General features: G+C 41.1%; 2 protein-coding genes across 6 annotated transcripts in view; both read right to left on the reverse strand.

Moving 5' to 3' along the window:
- Nucleotides 1-959: 959 nt before the first annotated feature.
- ccdc6b (coiled-coil domain containing 6b) lies at nt 960-12400 on the reverse strand. Its single transcript, XM_027157165.2, has 9 exons — nt 12072-12400; nt 7614-7763; nt 6133-6261; nt 5687-5790; nt 5345-5505; nt 4458-4614; nt 4186-4286; nt 3478-3599; nt 960-2904 (listed from the first exon to the last, which is right to left on the reverse strand). Exons 1-9 carry the CDS (start codon nt 12327-12329, stop codon nt 2758-2760), a joined length of 1329 nt encoding a protein of 442 aa, XP_027012966.1. The 5' UTR covers nt 12330-12400; the 3' UTR covers nt 960-2757.
- Nucleotides 12401-14406: 2006 nt separating this feature from the next.
- ank3b (ankyrin 3b) overlaps nt 14407-19602 on the reverse strand; it is a 108620-nt gene continuing 103424 nt past the window's right edge. For 3 of the 5 annotated variants that reach the window (XM_047817188.1, XM_047817191.1, XM_047817193.1), the window contains 7 exons: nt 18782-19394; nt 18496-18667; nt 18201-18287; nt 17093-17176; nt 16740-16895; nt 16320-16398; nt 14407-15790 (listed from right to left, as the gene is read on the reverse strand). In XM_047817188.1, the coding sequence (XP_047673144.1) occupies nt 16339-16398; nt 16740-16895; nt 17093-17176; nt 18201-18287; nt 18496-18667; nt 18782-19394 (1172 nt within the window). In that variant the 3' untranslated portion in view covers nt 14407-15790; nt 16320-16338. The remainder of the gene's footprint in view (nt 15791-16319; nt 16399-16739; nt 16896-17092; nt 17177-18200; nt 18288-18495; nt 18668-18781; nt 19395-19602) is intronic. The other 2 variants (XM_047817190.1, XM_047817189.1) reach the window with 2 other exon arrangements.

Below are 19602 nucleotides of genomic sequence, written 5' to 3' on the forward strand. Positions count from 1 at the left end.
GTCGTGTGTAGGGAAGACAAATGATATATATATTATAATTAGCATAAGCTGCTTTATCCTGGTCAGCTTGAGGATGAGCTTCATCTCAGGAACACCAGGGATGAGGTGGTGACACAAACACCATGCTACACATTCACATTCTGAGACATCTTCAGTCACCAGTTCACCTCAACGTCCATGTTTTATGGGAAACAAAAGGAAACGCAGCCGAATAAAGGAATAACCTGCAAACTAAATAAAGGAACCTGGAGCTCAGGACCAAAAGAGGAGCCCTGGAGCTCAGATTTAGTGACTACAGAGAAAATAAATAACCTCAAGGTGCAGCTTTGCATCTCAAACGAGTTTTACAGGTTTAGAAGGTACAAAGAACATCAGAAGTCATCGAGAAGCTCTGATACGGTTCTTTTCTTTACAACAACGCTGATGTTCTTTCTTTGCTCTTAAACACCAACACACACATTCTTCCCTCCTATATATGCAGTTTCATATTTGCGATTTTGTAAGAACGCTTGATATTAGACACTCCATGTCTAATTACCACAGAAACAGGTGTACTTTAACTGTACTATGAGGAGCAGGAACCTGGTTTTTAGTATTCAAAGCCACTCTTCGTTTGTCTAACCTGAGCTCCTGTTTACACAAGCAGATAAACTCTGATAACTCCAGAGCGGAGCGTCGTCAGCGTACAGGACTTTTCGTCAGAAACTCTCAAGTGCGAGGTCAAGAGCTGTCTTTTTCCGCTGCAGCTTCGTGACAGGAGACGTCTCTTCACATAAGTCACCACCTCGCATAGCCGTTTGACATTTAAAACAACTGTTTGTCTCGTTTGGCAGGAGCGTCTATCAGAGGCGAAGGTCAGCTGTGTACGGCGTGGGTGTTACCTCGTCCGAGTACGGACTAAAGACCGGTGTAATAAACCTGTTATTATCCTGCATGCAATCGAGTACAGACGTCTGGAACCACATTATTAAGGCTTTAATTATTTGATGTGGGGATAAGCTAGATAATGCTTACATTTAGCAATACCACAGTGAGTTAAGGCTCAAAGGTGTTCCATCCACTGAAGATAGCAGTAAAACATGAGCAAATGTTACATTCATTTGTCAACAGTCTTAAAAAGAAAATGACAAGGGCAACAAAAATAAGCAAAATCTTACATTCTAGTAAAATGTGAACACAAATTCGAAATGTCCTCGCAAACACCTCATGGTAAAACAAAGTATTTCTATTTTTTTTCCTTTACACAACAAAACGATTATTTACATTGAAATGATAAAAAGGTAAACAAAAGAAAAATCCTTGTAGATTTTCAGGGTCTCTTAAGGAATTGCTTATAAAGGAGGGAGACTGCAAACTCGGTTTTGTTCCTCTGAACACCACGCCGGCGTGTTATACAACAAACAGCAGTGGAGGTCGTGTCGGCGTCACGACGCTCTTTAGTGTCCTCACTTAAACATCGGTGTCTTAACCACAAAGGAACTGTTTAGTACCAGTAACTCTGTCACATCTCTCATTTTGATCTGCTGTAATTCTGCAATAAATTAGAGTTTTTTCACAAGACAGTAAGTGCTCTGTGTTTTAATCTTCTGCCCAGTTATTTTTTAGCTGCACTAACTGAATGCTATTTGGTTCGGTGGAACAGACCGTATAAACGAATGAGACCAGGGTCACCGTGGGCGAGAAGGTCGAAGACGCGATTGCGGATACATACTAATCGTGCGGGAAAGTTTCAAATGGCTCAAAAATGATGAATGATTTCTGTCCTGTTTTTTTTTTAAAGCTTACAAAAAGGAAATCTGAGTATTTACACTTTCTCTTCATGACAGACTTTGTAGGTGTAGCATAATTCTTCCCATATTTAAAAAAAAAAATCCACACATCTCTTTGTGAACACATTATGGGGGAGTGTGTGTGTGTCTTTGGGTCGGGGGGCAATCTGGGTCACAGTGGTACCATTTACAGACACGGTTCAGGGTGAGATGTGGGTGGAGATGAACTGACTACGAGAACAACATACACACCTTCTACCTGGTCTGAGGCTTTTCATTCAAACATAAGAAAGAATAAACTGGTGTAATCGGAAGAAAACTGCAATATACCAACAGCAGCAGAAGTGTAAAGCGTTCTTTCTCCTTTTGCATTAACGCTTTCACACTTTTAGCAAACAAAATAAAAAAAAATAAAAAAAGAGAGAGATATAAATCAATCTTTTGTATAGAAACCAATTCATCTCCCTTTTGTGAGCCCAGTTTTGTTTTTGATCACAATAACATCTATTGCCCCATGAGCAAATTTTGCCAATAAGCTCAGTCTGAACAGGCGCCGCAGTCTTTGCTCCTCTGGCTAATTGGTCATTTAACAGAGTGTATGGTTGCACTTCTGCATCCATTAAAAGCCATTAGCTGCACTTTCCCAGCAATCCATCTGCCACCTATAAAATCAGCTTTCTGCAGCACGTGTCTAGTGTGTTACTGTTAGAAGACTCATTTATATGCAAAAACAAACAAACAAACAAACAAAAAAACACTAACAGGTTTAGTGTTGCAATCAATGCCACAAGACCACTGAACTGCATTGGAAACAAAATAAGGAAGACACCCAAAAAAACCCAAAAAAACACACAAGACAGATAACAGTGAAGCCTATTTGAATCTCAGTGCAAGAGGAAGATGCTGACTCCATGTACATAGGATAGATAAGCCTTTGGCTTGGCGGGAATACAGTAACTCTGGTCCGAGTCCACGCTGAGCTCATGCATTATGGCTGCTGCTGCTGCGCCGGTGCTGCAGGAGGCGGAGGAGGAGGTGGGGGTCCAGGCTGAGATCCAGCTTGCGTGTTAGGGGAAGGAGGTGGTGTTGGGCGCTTGAATTTATCTGGACTGTTGCTTCTTCTTGGAGACGGCCTCTGTTACAGAGAAACGGAAACACTTTAAAACACTCGCAGCTTGTGAAAGAGTCTCGAGGTCCTACAGTGCGTTTCAGACATTATGTGAAAAGTTGTTTAACTGCTGATTAGTTTTGGAATACAAAAAGGTCCCATAGTTAGAAAAGTAAAAAAAGACAGGAAGAAGAAGAAAAAGGAGGACATTAAGTAAGAGTGGACGTGCAGTGAGATGTTTTAATACAAAAGACAGAGACAGTGGCATGTACCAAAGACCTAGCTTGAGTATAACAGCTCACTTGAACACTGTCTTTGACAAGAATGTTTTTTTTTTTTTTAACAAGGATTTATAGGACACTGCTGTTCACTTTCCCGAGCTTCAGATTCAGCTCTCACACACAAACCGAATACCTGACAAAAGACAGAAGTTCTGTCCATCCACGTCACATGTTTATCTATATTCACAATCCTCTACAAGTGCTTGTAATCACACTGACTTTCAGAGCACTTTGCAATGACGTTAAATATGTGCTGGGTTTAAGGTGATGTTTAGAGGAAATCAAAAGCACATGCTGAAGGGTGACGGTAGTGACTCACCGCAACGCCGTGTGAGGCTCCCACGTGCACGTGTAGGCCTGGTGTGTTGTAGTAAGACATGCCTGCACGGGTCAGTGTGGCTGGAGGGGTAAAGCCCACCGTGTGACCGGTGTATGAGAGACCTGCACCAGAGGAACAACAAACACTGATCACATCACAGAAACAGAGTCTGGAGAAATCTGCATTGTTTAGTGGGTTTCTATATACAAGGTGATGTTATATAGTCTTTAAAAAGAGAAAATACCTGCACAAATCATTATTATGGTGCCAACACTCTAAACAATATACAGTATATACACACTGTATATATACACACACTGTATATATATATATATATATATTTTAGGTCTATAATTTATTTTTCAGGAATGCATTTGATCCATTATCAAAAGAACAGAAATGAATGAAAAGCTTGAATCAGGAACCAGGCCTGTACAAGTGACACGTAAAGCTTCACATAAAATTATAATGTTGTAATACTAATAATAATTAATAACACTAGCAGAGAATATGCTACGGCACTGAAATACTGTCCTTTTTATTTTATTGTTGAGCTTTAACAATCAGGCCTTTCAGGGGTTTTTTCTGATAGTTGTGGCCAAAATGCTTGAACATGTGACATTAAATAATTTTATGTAAAGCCCAAACCACACAAGCGGGCAGGGTTTAGCTGTAGTGTCCTGCATGAAGAGGACAGTGTGTGTGTACCTGGTGATATGGGTCTGCTAGAGCTCGGGGAGGGTGTGTAAGGGATCGGGCTGGACACAGTGCGAGGGCGAAGGCCTTGAGCTGACATTTCGTTAAAGTACCTATAAAAAAAACAGAAACATTAACTCAGGATGTGAGTAATCTGTTCATACGTATGCACTGGGTTTGAAAAATGAGAGATTTAAAATGATAGCAAAACATGAGACACTTTCCTTTTGTCCCATTTCATGCCCCATTAAGGCTCAAGTAAAGAAATATCACAGACTCCGTACCTCTCGTCATCCATCTCCAGGCTGGACTCGCTTTCAGAAAGCTGCCTGCACAAAGCCTCGCGCCGCTCCACCTCCCGCTGCAGCTTCCTCTGCAGTCGTATGTTCTCCTCCCTCATGATCCGCTCCTCCTCGATGTACTGGGCTCGTTTCTCCGTGTCTGAGAGACGACAGCAGATACGGAAACGGGTGAAAACAGTTCAGAACAGAGGTGATGTTTAATCACCTGCACCGACACACAATGTTTACACACAGAGCTGTTAGATTTACTGCCGCTGCATTATAAATAAATAAAGTCTTGCATGGGAAATATAATAAAACCTTAATCAGCACTAGACTAAATGCTTTACAGTTTGGATCGTCTGGTCTGTACAAACTCAGAAGGAGAGAACAATACGGACATCCAAGCTTTTTCCCCCTGTTGGGACGTGATCTTGCAAATCTGCTGAGGAGAAAAACACAATCGTACACAGTTACACCACCCAATCTCTCGAATTGCTTCAACGGGATGCTGTCGGTTGTCAGGGACCTAAAAAAATATTCGTATATCTGGCAAACTGTCTGTTCCTCATGGTGCCCAGCTGCAGCATGTGAAGAAACTAAGCTGAGGATTTCATCAGCATGGAGCTCTGGCAAAAAGAGCGTCAGATTTATTTCGCCGTATGTGGCGCCATCTAGTGGACACTGACCGAAGACTCCTACATTAGCAGCCCATAAACATGTCATCACAGAGTAAAAGACCTCTTAAAGTTGTTCTAGATTTTCATATCTCAACCAAAGAGCTGAAAAACATCACATGGCACTTCTACCATTTCATATCTTAAAAAAAAAACAAGCCTTGGAGAAATGAGGACGTGGGATCATGGACCTCAGTGGGGTCCGACACTCACGCTGGAGCTCGGCAGTAAGCAGGTTCTTCTTCAGCCTCTCCACCTCGCTCTTCAGGACACGGATGTGTCTCATCATGTTCTCCGGGGAGTCAATCTCCATAGAGATGTCCCTGGGGGACGGAGGAGCGGAGACCGGCTGGTCCAGCTTCTCCTGAAGAATCCTACATGGATTCCAAGGACCATCACCACAAATGGGGCGTTACAAATACATCGGTAACTAAATACAGCTTTTCTCAAAGTCTACATACCAGAGGCTGGGATGAAAACAATTAAAACTAATTCTAAGAAAAAAATCTGAATTAAAAAAACTTCAGGACCTGTGAAGAATTGCTCATCACAAACCTCTTCTCAGCTTCCAGTTTGTCCATACGCTTCCACAGCCGGTTGACCAGTGCCTCCTGCTCCTGCTCCAACGTGTTCTCCAAGTCGATCTTCTCTCGTCTGAGCTGAAAGAATATAAAAATGGAAAGAAAAAGAAAAGAAAAAAAAAAGACAAATGAGCCTGTAAGCAGAACACAACCCAGGTCTCTTCCTGTGGTAGGAAATAATCAGCACTGGTGTGGTGAGATATTCTTCTATGCTCATCTAATTTAAACATCATCAGCCTTACGTTACGTATCGCTGTGAATGTTGTACCTACTGAAATGTCAGATTAATATACACCTGTAAACCACTACTCAGCAATACTGTTACAGAAGATTAACCAACACTATCTGACCGATTATATTCGAGAATTATGGTGTAAAAATGAGCAGGACTTTCCTTCATGTGCCACACTGTAAGCGTACCTGCTCCAAGGTGAGCTGCTTGGAGATGGTGTCGTTCTCTAGCTTCTTGATCTTCTTCATCAGTTTGTTGACCTGGAACTCCTGCTCCTGTTCCAAGTGCTGCTCAAGCTCAGCTTTCTCATGTTGAAGCTAAGACAGAAGAGAAGCGATTGGCCACATTTTGGGACTGGCGTGGTGCAGGGAGGTTCTATGAAACCTTCACGATGACAGCTGTGTATCGGTGAGGACCTAAAAACCACTCGTGTTCCAGACAACTTGTAAAACACTTCATTAAAAAAAAACCCTGAAAGCTTTGAATGTGACCTTAAAAACAGCTTAACAAAAGCATGTGACTCACCACCTAATTGCTTGGCAAGACTGTACCCAAAATTACACATGGAGTGTCAGAGCGAGGTGAATAAACACCTGCTATCTGTAGACATGAACAACAGACATCATGCAAAAGTGTAGAATAATCATCTGTAGAGCTGTCAATACACTGTCCTGAGATGATAAAGGAGGGAGGGAGGGAGAGAGACAGAGAGAGAGACGGGGGGGGGTGGAAGGAAAGCTGGTGAGAACAGGAACTAACAGATGTACCGCAACTTCAGATTGACCGTTAAACTAACTAAATAAAACTGCAAACTGCAGTGACAACTGAACATAAAGAAATTATTGTCTACATTAGAGTCAGAATCAGAAACCAACAGGAAAGTTTGTGAGACAGAGAAAGAGAGACAGAGAAAGAAAGAGAGAGACAGACAGAGAAAAACAGAGAAAGACAGAGAGAAAGAGAGAGACAGACAAAAAGAGACAGAAAGAGAGAGCGAGACAGAGAAAGAGACAGAGAAAGAAACAGAGAGAAAGAGAGACAGAGAAAGAGAGAGCAAGAGACAGAGAGAGAGAGAGAGAGAGAGAGAGAGAGAGAGAGAGAGAGAGAGAGAGAGAGAGAGAGAGAGAGAGACACCTCTGATGGAAGAGGAGGAGGAACAACCCTGGAGCCACCGTCTTTGTTTTAGTGATTTTGGCACTCGGAGGTCAGAACCGGTCAGGGTAGTTTATGGGTGATGTTGCCAAGTCACTGGATTCATGGAGCACATGATTACCGAAAGACTAATTAAAGCTGGAGCAGATGAAGGCATTGCCTCATAGCTGCATAATGAAGTCGAGAAGCTTCTTTAATCTGGTGTGACCCAGTTAAACCTGCAGTGATGAGTCATGTGACCGATATCACACCAGGAGATCTGTTGACTTAACTACACCACAAAATATACAGGTGTACTGACACACTTACAGACAACATGCTACTGTTAAGGGGGAAAAGTGAATCCCAATGAATTATTAATGAATTCTGCTTCCAATCATAGTGTTTGTTATAAAATATTGATTTTGTGATATAACTGATCATAAATCCTCAGTAGTATTCAGTACGTAAAAGTCAAGATGTCGTGATATTGCAGGTCTACGTGTTCCTCGGGCAGACTTCTGGTCTCAGCACTTACTTGCATAAGTTTGCGAGAGAGGTCATTGGTCAGGAATTCCTCTTCCTTCTCGTAATTGACAGCAAGAGTTTCTTTCTCCTTCTGCAAAGCCTGGATCTTCTTAAACAACGTGTTGCTGATGAACTCCTCTTCTTGTTCGGCTCGGGCTTGCTGTGGAGCAGAAAAAAAACAAAAAGGTTTACAAGGCCACACGTGTGCGCTCGCCGCGAGCCTCAGACGTCAGCTGTCAAACAACTAAAACCCACAGACATGATGGAAATATGTAATTCAAGGATCAAGGACAAAAACATTTCCCAGGAATGCAGCGTCAAAAAAAGACCGAACTGAAAAGCCGTTAAAATAATCATGAACCGTGTGTCATCCGAACAAGACGTAAACAAGAAGCAGCTGAATTCAGATTATGACCTTTTTGGACCGATGTCTGGGTTTTTGTCCTTCATGCTTTACAGAATTCTTTATTTCTTTGTAACATTTCTGTCTATTTCTTTCCTTAAATTTTAAGTCTAATATTTTCCCTTAACCATGTTGTCTCGTTCTTTCTTGGGGGGTGAAGTCGTGGCCTAATTGTTAGAGAGTTTGACTCCTAAACCCAAGGTTGTGGGTTCGAGTCTCGGGTTGACCACGACTGAGGTGAGGTGCCCTTGAGCAAGGCACCAACCCCCCCGGACTGCTCCCTAAGCGCCCCAGCATAAATGGTTGCCCACTGCTCCAGGTGTGTGTTCACTGTGTGTGTGTGTGTGTTCACTGCTGTGTGTGTGCACTTTGGATGGGTTAAATGCAGAGAACAATTTCTGAGTCTGGGTCACCGTACTTAGCCGTATGTCACATCACTTACTCTCTCATTCCTAAACTCTTTTTTTTTTAAGATCCTCTGTTTTAATAAAAGAAAAAACAACAACAATATAACACCCCCCCCCCCCCCCCCCCGTGTTACCACAGTTCAACATCTAAAAAAGTCACCAAATCCGACAACCCTTTCCCCCCCCCTGTGTAGAGGAAAGCTCGTATAAAGAACGCCTTCACTGCCTGGGTTATAGTTTCAGTTCTCTTTTTAACCATCACAAATATATTTGATTGCAAAACACAAAACGGTCCACGTGCAAAATAATCCGGTGGGAGTAAAAAAAAAAAAAGAAAGAAAGAAAAACATCTCGCATGATTACACTGCATAATATTCATAACTATTAAAACCGATCCATCATGCAAATCTGTAATCATTTTCATTCGTTTGTGAAGTCCTGTAGTAACATGATCCCATGTTTTGCCCGTTACTCACCCATCACTATGGTGTGTAGAACTGATTTGCATGGGATAAGATCTGTGTGTGGATACAGATCACAGAGCTGGGAGTATGTGCGCTGTGTACACAATACAGCTCATACTGATTCATACAAACAGATCACTGTGACCTTTATTTTAAGGGCTTGTTAGTGTTTTTTTTTTAACTATAAATAACTTATCTAATTGTGAGGATGTCAGCCTTTATACGCTCCAGAGAAACGATAAAGGACTTTAAGGACAGGTTATACTGAACATAACACTACAGTCTACAAAGCCTGAATGACTTTTATTCTGATTTTAACAGAGTTTAACAAACTATAAGTTTAGGACTTTAGAGAGCAGGATCAACAGTGACAGAGCTCCTGGTAACCTAAGTGTTGTTTACATCCATCATAATAAGCAGGTTTGCTGTATGATGTCCATTGCCAACTTTTTAATCTGTTATCTGATGGGTGAAGCCTAGTGTTTTACATACTGTTGGGAATTTCAGGCTACAAAATAACTAAACATGCCCATTTTCATTATGGGTCTCATTAGCTCCGTGGGATTTAACAAAAGTGACAAAAAAATTCTAAACCTCTCTCAGACACAAGAAATTAGAATATATATTACCAATATATTATGAACAAATTATTTAAACTGATATTATTGAGGTTATTTCTACAGGCCAAAATATGAATCTTCCAGCACATTTGATCAGGTAAATACACAAACATCTGACTAAAGATCTCAGATACAACTAATGACCCCAGATCCCAGAGATCCCGTGGGTTACAGGATGCTGCCGCACTTGGCAGTCTCGGTGCTTCACTCTCCAGTTGTTTTAGATATTTTCTTGTTTTGTGTTTATCAAACACTATCAGTTTTACCAGGAGTGAATTGCTGAATATTCAGCAGAACACACCACAAAATCTCCTACAGGTTTCCAATTATTTGGACGTTCTGATAAACATCGTAGTTGGTGGAGCAGTGGCGCTTGCTAAAGATCTGAATGAGTTTTATTGTAGATTTGAACAACTTGCTGTTCCTAGCTCTATCTGTCTGTGGATCACCAGCCTTCTGACAGCAGCTAGTGAGATTGGGGGAAATTCATGTCAAACAGCTGCTCCACCAACACTGGTGTCCCTCAAGGGTGTGTTCTCTCCCCACTGCTCTTCCCCACGTCAAGCTCCTGAAGTTTGCGGATGACACTACTGTCATCGGCCTCGTTAAGGATGTAGACGACAGACAGGAGGCTAAAGAGATGGCTGTCTGGTGCAGTCACAAGAAGCTTGAGCTCAATTCCTGTATCTCATTCTATTCTATTCTTTTCTATTCTATCATCAATAGCACAACCAACACAAACTGCTTCTATGCGCAAGCTCCTTCTGATTCTGATTCCTAAAGATCCCAGATCATAGATACAACTAAAGATCCCAGATACGACTGCAGATCCCAGATACGACTAAAGATCCCAAATCTAAGGAATAACTCAGAAATAATAATTATACTTTCCTAAGGTTGTCTCTGAGATCTCTCACCTCCTGGAGTGAAACAAATCAAATCTAAATGTAGGCTTTATGTTTAGACCAATGATAGCTTTAAGCGTGTGAGCTGTATGACTGTATATAACTGTAACTGTATATATATATATAGTGAGCTGTACATAACTGTATATAACCGTATACACATAGTGAGCTGTATATAACTGTATAACAGTATATTACTGTATAGATATAGTGAGCTGTATGACTCTATATAACTGTGTGTGTGTATATATATATATATATATATATATATATATAGTGAGCTGTACTGTATATAACTGTAATATATATATATATATAGTGTGCTGTACTGTGTATATATATATATATATATATATATATATATATATATATATATATATATATATATATAGTCAGCTGTATATAACTGTATACACAGTGAGCTGCATGACTACTGTATATAACTGTATATAACTATACACAGTGAGCTGCATGACTGTATATAACTATACATGTATAGTGAGCTGTATGACTGTATATAACTGTATACATGTATAGTGAGCTGTATGACTGTATATAACTGTATACATGTATAGTGAGCTGTATATAACTATACATGTATAGTGAGCTGTATATAACTGTATACACATAGTGAGCTGTATATAACTGTATACACATAGTGAGCTGCATGACTGTATATAACTGTACATGTATAGTGAGCTGTATGACTGTATATAACTGTATACACATAGTGAGCTGTATATAACTGTATACATAGTGAGCTGCAAGACTGTATGACTGTATATAACTGTATATAAATAGTGAGCTGTATAACTGTATATAACTGTATATATATAGTGAGCTGTATGACTGTATATAACCGTATACATGTATAGTGAGCTGTATGACTGTATATAACTGTATACACATAGTGAGCTGCAAGACTGTATGACTGTATATAACTGTATATAAATAGTGAGCTGTATAACTGTATATAACTGTATGTAACTGTATATAAATAGTGAGCTGTATAACTGTATATAACTGTATGTAACTGTATATAAATAGTGAGCTGTATGACTGTATATAACTGTATATAGTTCTGCACTTACAGCATGAACAAGGCCTAACAAACCTCCCAGCTAAAAAAACATGAAAATAAGAAACACACTCAGAACCTGATCATTTATAATAAAGTATGTTATTATGTCCTTTTATAACGCATTTGTTTATTTAAACAGTTTAAAGAAGAGACTGTAGAGTTTGGTGCTTAGCTGCGCGAGCTAAATAGTTAGCTCTATGCTAACGCTAGCTACCTCACCTGAGGTAAATAACGCTAGCTGGCTAATGCGCGTGCTAACTAGCTAACAGGACACTACAGCCACAGGCTCGTGGTGAATAAAGCGTCTGGTGCACTTACGATAGTGACGCTGGCTTTACGCTCATGGTGAATAAACACACTTACGATAGTGACGCTGGCTTTACGCTCATGGTGAATAAACACACTTACGATAGTGACGCTGGCTTTACGCTCATGGTGAATAAACACACTTACGATAGTGACGCTGGCTTTACGCTCGTGGTGAATAAACACACTTACGATAGTGACGCTGGCTTTACGCTCATGGTGAATAAACACACTTACGATAGTGACGCTGGCTTTACGCTCGTGGTGAATAAACACACTTACGATAGTGACGCTGGCTTTACGCAGATCTCGGTTCTCCTCCTGCAGCGCTTTACACTTCAGCTTGAACGTCTCCAGCTCGATCTTTAGCACTTTGTTCTCCTGCTGCAGGGACGCCAGGCGGTTTGTCAGCTCCTCCAGACGAAACGGGGAAATCACGAAGCCCTGCTGCTTGCTGGAGGAGGAAGAAGTGGAGCAGTGAGGAACAGCCGAGCTGCTGCCAGCTCCATCAGTGTCACTCTCACTCGCGCTGTCCGCCATGATCACTGTAAGGCAGCAGCAGCAGCACTGTGGAGCTCAGCAGCGTCATTCTCTTCTGTCTCCTTCTCTTCTCTTCCCACCCGCATTTAATAACAAGCCACACCCATATCCCGTTCTTGTGATGTGAATGGCTGGGAATATCAGCCGACTCTCTATGATAGGTGTATATGCGGCTCACTGTGAACCACGCAGCCAATCACATAACAGGAGGCGTGAATTGACGCAAAACGAGTGGGGAAAAAAGGCATAGTGGAGGAAGGACAAACAAGGGAAACAGCGACCTCGTGAGGAAAAGTTTGGCAGCAACAAATAATAATAATCAGACCATAAGAACCATAAGGCTTAGTACTGTTTACTTTACTCCATCCTACAGAACCTTGGTCTGCAGAGACCAGGCACTATTGTCTTCTTTTGCTCCAGCAGCTAAAACATCTGATGTAAAAGTCTGCCTTTGTGCTGTAGTGTCATCATTTCAGGCCACAGACTGATGAAGTGAACAAATGGAGTTTGTCTTTATTACACAGATGTACAGTAAAAGCACACACCAGCATGTATTCATTTGGATTCTCAGCTAAAATATCGTCACACATGTCTTTTCAGTTTTTAATCTGAATCCTCCAGTGTGAAGGTTTTTATGTGCAATCGTTAGGTTAACAGTCCATTAAGCTGCTGAAATTGGTCTTGTGAGTGACTGTGATGTGAACTCTGACCCCAGGATCATCACCTGCCATTACAGACACTTTCATTTAATTAAATATACCATTAGATATTTGACTACCTGACACAACCCTCACTTTATATCTGTGCTTGGGACCGTACCTGAGGGTTAACCTCTGCATCATCAGCTCTGACGTACACTGATGTACCCTTTGGCTTCATTGCTGGACATTTGCTATGATAAAATTGTATTTATTGCATCGTTTTTCATTTTAATGTGTTTACTGGTTACGTCTGTGACTTGCCGAGAAACAGTGATCCAGATCTTCATCATCATTTAAAGATGAGTCACTGCTCATTTGACTGTGGGCGCAGACCTACAGATATACCGCATCACAATTAACCTGGTTTTGTCCTGTTTTTCTTGTTCCTCAAGACTTTGAGGCAATTTACTGAACTAATGTAATTCACCACTTACATTTGCTAAATTTTAGCAGGCTAACGTTAGCTAGATAGCTTTAAAAAATAAAAAATACAAGAACAGATTGCTGCAGGATTACAATTTTTTTCCTCCACATTTTTTATGCTTCTGTAATGATGCTGCAGTGTGGATTTGTGCAGACCTGCAGTTCATCATCTCTTAAAGGATCCCATTCCTTCGGTGCAAGCAGTTCAAATTCATTTCTGATACTGTGTTAGCGTAGACGTGTAATGTGAAAAGGAAGGACCTGTATAGGACACTATATAGGACCTGAGGGATAATATACATCTATATTAGTTAGATGCTTTGAAAGAGTTGTGAGAGCAAGTCTTACAAATCTGACACACATTCAGCGTTACACGACCCACGTTAGCTTGTGATACGGTATCCATTAGCTGTCCTTCTGAGAATAGACTGATAATAATAGAAGAATAAATGGGAAGTGTGAAGGTTTTATAGTGTATAGGGTCAACTTCAACACAGTGATCTCAAACTTCAACACAGTGATCTCAAACTTCAACACAGTGATCTCAGCAGATAACTCGGTTGTTAAAACGATATTCAAATTATAAAAAAAAATATTCCTCTTAACTCAGTTTCTAAAATCTCCATTAAATCTACATCTTACTAAACATTAAATGGTGCTCAGAATTATTGTGTGAGTGTCTGAGCAATACAAAACAATATAAATAACTGTTCTTTATAGACAGACAGACAGACAGACAGATATATATATATATATATATATATATATATATATATATATATATAGATAGATAGATAGATAGATAGATAGATAGATAAGGTAGATAGATAGATAGATAGATAGATAGATAGATAGATAGATAGATAGATAGATAGATAGATAGATAGATAGATAGATAGATAGATAGATAGACCCATCTTTCTTCGTTATCCAGATAAAAGTTAAAGACACAGTTTGATTTTGAACACAATTTATTTTATGCTTAAATAATTAATTCAATCATCCAGTGTATGGTTTCTCATACAAGTTTGTTACCAGATCATTCAATGAATACCTGAAGGTGATCTCTCTCTCTCTCTCTCTCTCTCTCTCTCTCTCTCTCTCTCTCTCTCTCTCTCTCTGTCTCTCTTCTTTTGAGTATATTCAACATAAGGAAATATTTCACCAAACCCAAATAAAAAAATGCCCCTTATGACCACAGCAGCCTTGGAACCTAGTAATACACTGTTAGAATGGCGTACAGAAAGACCTCTTAGTGCTAATACACATGAGACCGGTTAAAACTTAATGGTGTGCCAGTTCTCTCTCTCTCTCTCTCTCTCTCTCTCTCTCTCTCTCTCTCTCACTCAACACTCCATGCTTGTCTGTGACTGCATAGGAAAACTTTAGCTGCAAGAACTCAGCATCCATCAGTGTCCATCCGACTCGCCGTGAGTCGCTTGTGGTTCAGTGGTGTCATTATAAAACAGTATTAGTGACAAATACCAAGGCTATGAGTGTGCACACAGATAGAACATTTACCACACCTCTGGTTATGTAGATAGGAAACAAATCAAAAAGAAGGTGAATCACATGCATCAAAATATTAGTATTCTGAGTAAATCTTTTAACACAACTGCAGCTATGTCACTTGTCGTTTTGTCATTATTGTGGTACGCTTAAAAAGAAAACTATTCTGTTGAAATCAAGCAAACTTGTTCTTGTGTAAAAAGTTCTTTTTTTTTTTCTTTGTGTAATTACAGTGTGGAGTCACTCCTCGAACGTTATCTTTAAATTTGGAATTAATATCAGCATTCGTTTCGTTTCTAACACACGATGGGATTCACTTGCCCGTGCATTCACGATTTAGTGAGCTACTTTAGATTTTATACAGTTCTGGTTTATGTACAGGATCTTTAAAAACAGCATTATACAGCCCGTCGCTATAAAGTCCGAGAGTGGGGAGAAAAAGTAAGGCGAGAGTAGAAGGTGTTTTTAAAAACATTTTCTTCAATTTCTGTCAGTCCACAATGCTCTTTGTACCATCTTTGGTCATGGAAATGCTTCAGTGCCATTTTTGTAGTCACTGGCACTCCTCCAACGTAAAGGCGCAGAAGAAGCTTCGTGCCGCCAACGGACTTGAGCTAACGTGTCATTTCCTGGCACCGATCAGATGCTTTGTGTCGTTGACAGAAAGTCGGAGGTTTTCCATGCTCATGCGAAATCATAAAGTCCTCTTCCTAAAAACCATGCGTTTATGTAAAGGCTGCAGACGCACAATCCCCTGTTCTGATCTCCTGCATTGCTTTTCCAGTGATCCTTTTCCCAGGAAAACAACGATGAAACAAGTTCAGATCTCTAACAAAGGAAGACAAAACGTCAGTCTGTTAATATCATGTTCAGTTTTTTTAATTCTATCTGTATAGAACTGTTAATAAATAAACTGAGTTAAACAAGACAAGGCTTTACAGAGATCTGGATGTACAGTAGATACGGTATGGAGGAAGCTAGCGGAGACGGTGAGACGATATAAGAACAAGTACCTTTTCTTTTCGTGTGCATGCTGCACGCTATCGACTGATGACGTGTAACTTTTTTCTTATAGAAGGTTTTTTGTAAAGTATTTAAAGAGATTTAACGACTGTTTGTCCGATCGGGTTTAACATGTATCTGGCTGCTTGCATGGTGCGAAGGCCTTCAAAGCATTCTCTAGCGTTCGGGTCACCGTGCTGTTTGCCAGACAGCGACGTGGCGGCCTGTACTGTACTGTACTGTACATCAGTCGTGCCGAAAAGAAAGGAACCGAAACAAAGCATGATTCTTCTCATGGATGTGCAGCCGGCGCTCATACAGTCAACAGTATCGTCGACTCTGGACGTTAACATACCAGATAGCACACGTGACTGTTACGATTGACCCTTTTTCCCTCTTTGTCTCCCTTCTTTCTTCTTGTCTCCCTCTCCAACCTGCAGGAGAGAAATAAAGACACGGTAAGACTGCTAGAATCTTCACTTATCCCTTCATCCAAAGGTTAGGCAATGAATCGTTCTGTGGAATCCAAGCTGATAAAAACCTGGAAACATTAATGACACACTCAAGCAGGTAGCACTAATTACACGTGTGTTAAATGCAGCAACGGCCACTCGGTCAGGGAACACGGCCATCGCTCTCATTCATACGTCAGAATGCAGCATCTGTTCCACACAAACACCCAAGACTTGGATGTCTCAAGCACAGCAAGTGAGTCACACGCAAGCGCTTTCAACTCCAGTGGAAATCAAGCCTGCACACGGCACACCGTCCTAACCTCAGAGTTTTCACTCGGGCCCTCGGGGCTCTTAGAGGGCCCCTCTTCCTGTTCAACAGGCTCCTCGGCCCTAGCGGCCTGTTTGGAGCGCCTGCTCCTTTTCTTCTTGCCTTTCTCATCTTTCCCAGGCACACGACGTACCACTTTCCGGATAACCTGAGAGAAAGGCTAAAGTCATACCGTATCATGTGCTTCTCACACTCACACAGGCAGGAGCTGGCATATATCCACACACACACGCACACGCACACGCGCACACACACACACACACACACACACACACACACACACACACACACACACACACACAACAAATGGCTAAGTGGTTAATGGCATTGATTTTGTGAGGTTACTTTTCTGGTGACAATGTTTCCCTCTTCATCTGTGAACTGCTCCTCTGTGACCGACTCGCCGGGAATGTTTTTGGCCTGATCGCCCTATTGAGGGAGACGTATAAAGAGACTTACTCGTGTTTTAGCAGTCAGCATGGACATGCTCATACAGACATGCACACTTGTGCAAGCTACAGACAGTTCTGACGTGACTGACATGAGTTTGGTTGGCACTTAAACAAACAGCGTTATTGCATATCAAGCTCAAAAACAGCAAAGTCAAGTATGGACACTGACTGAAGACTTGTTCAGGCTGGATTAGGTTTATATGGGGTAATGTGTCGTAATCTAATTATTACTTCTGTCTTTTTATTATGTCTATCTGGACAAATCTGTACCTAACAGCCTGTACAAATAGATTGACTAGAAAATAGTCTATATATATATAAATATATATTCATTCATTCATTTTCTACCGCTTATCCGAACTACCTCAGGTCACTTAAGCCACCGTGCCCCCTTATATATATATATATATATATATATATATATATATATATATATATATATATATATATATATATATATATATATTGTGAAGGAAGAGGTTTTGCTTTTTGCCCCACACAAATATAACTATCCACGGTCTCAGATATGTATAGGGTAAATACTGTAGTTAGGGTAAATACTGCCTAGTGACCTACTAATGATTCAGCTCAATCTAATATAAATAAGTGGCCATGACCCTACAACAAGGGCTTACATTAAACAGTCATTTATCATAAATACTAAAAAATGTCTTTCCGGATGCGGGTACTGTATATGTACGGAATTCTGTGTGTGAAGAGTATTCTTTAAAAAGGACTTCATGTATTCCACGTTTCTATTCCATTATTTATCAAATAATGTAAGTGCCACAGAAAGAGATGTATGAGGAGGCATTGAAATGACAGGACAGAATAGATACAGTACAAAAGAGTTATAGTGATTAACGAGGAAGGAATATGAGAACCTTATAATGGAAAAGAAACGAGCACATGGCATCACTCCAAGCCCAAACATACATATATATATATATAAGTGCACACACAAAGAGCACCGCACACCCTGGTCTACTAACACCAAGTACCTTCAGAATCACCCTCCGTCGATACACCCTGGTGGTGACTGTGTGTTCCTCATCAGAACTGGACTCATTGTCTCTATGTGCTTCCTGCTGAAAGCAATTCAGTATGTTTTGTTTGACCCGAGCCCTTACTTCTAATTCAGATGAGGTTTAATAAACAAAGGACACTGTAATCAACCACAGACTCCAGATCATGCACAGATTTTCATGCATCTATGACCTGTTGTGTTCTGAGTTTTAACAACATTCAGTGTTCTTGGTCTTATGGTTCAGTGCAAGTGAATATCAACAACAGTACCTTAGGCTTTGGCTCTGCTGTCTCCTCATCCATGGTGCTCGGCCCAGCGGTGTTGTCACTTGGGGGGTCCCTGCTGCTTTTGCCCTTCGCCTTACTCGAAGTTTCCTGGGTCTCGAGCAGTGAACCACCTTGAGTTTGAAGTTCCCCATTCTGTCTCTCAGTTGGCTTTTGGCTAAAAAGAAATTAGAGTTAGGTCACGAGTTTGTCCTGTAGTGCTCGATCTGCCGACGCTGGGGTCTCGTTAGCGGATCTCAGTACGGAAAAAAGGAGAAGTGACAGATCTTACCTCCTCTCTTGCATCTGTGCATCAGCGTGCAGAACCGAAGCAGCGACCTCCTGGCTCACACTGGATGGCCCTTCTTGCAACCCTGCAAGCGAAGACATCTCTTTTTCTGCCTGTTCCACTTTTTCTTTGGTTATCTCCTCATTCTCTGACCCTTCCTCCAAGTTAATGCCTTTAAAAAGGGACTCCTCCTGGGTCACTTCTTCGTCCTCTTGCTGTTCAAAACCAGACCTGCCACTTTCTCTTGCCTCATAGGCTCTGTTGGGAGGAACCTCTTGCTCTTGGAGAGTGCTCAGCATGAACACTTCTGGATGCTTAAACACCTCATCACTGTCATGGGCCTCCAGATCATCTTCGGTCGAGCCCCCATCTCGACTGTATGAGCCTCTGCCTCCTATTGAGTAATCCTCGGCTACCACAGTAGGGGGCGCTGCATTCGGGGAGAGTGCATCCCTGGAAGTGGTCGCCAAGGACAGTTCATTGGGTCTAACTGGGGATCTACTGGGCGGGTCTACACTACCGTCCTCGCTAAAGAAATCGTCGTGGCGGAGAGGGGTGGGGGGGTCATAGGACAACTCTGAGGGACTCTGCAGCTCCAGACTGATGTCGTGGTAACCTGAGTGATACAACACAGCAGGACTGAGGTGCTTGCAACACCACAACTCCAAAATGCCACTACCAGGTCAACAGATACGTTAGGTGAGCTTTTTTTTTTTTTTTGAAACATGCACAATAAACAAAAATAGGACACTGGTAATGATACTGAAATGAAATATGAAAAAAACAGTTATGATAAATTTACCAATACAGATTTGTTAGAGGAC

The sequence above is a fragment of the Tachysurus fulvidraco genome, chromosome 8, assembly GCF_022655615.1.
Source record: "Tachysurus fulvidraco isolate hzauxx_2018 chromosome 8, HZAU_PFXX_2.0, whole genome shotgun sequence".
Classification (NCBI taxonomy): Eukaryota; Metazoa; Chordata; class Actinopteri; order Siluriformes; family Bagridae; genus Tachysurus; species Tachysurus fulvidraco.

Coding starts and splice junctions, on each gene's coding strand:
- ccdc6b (XM_027157165.2), bottom strand. CDS start 12,329: ATGGCGGACAGCGCGAGTGAGAGTGACACTGATGGAGCTGGCAGCAGC. Junction 4,287..4,457: donor CTGGAGATGGATGACGAGAG/GTACGGAGTCTG, acceptor TTTTTTTTATAG/GTACTTTAACGAAATGTCAG. Junction 3,600..4,185: donor TAGCAGACCCATATCACCAG/GTACACACACAC, acceptor CCTCTGGTGCAG/GTCTCTCATACACCGGTCAC.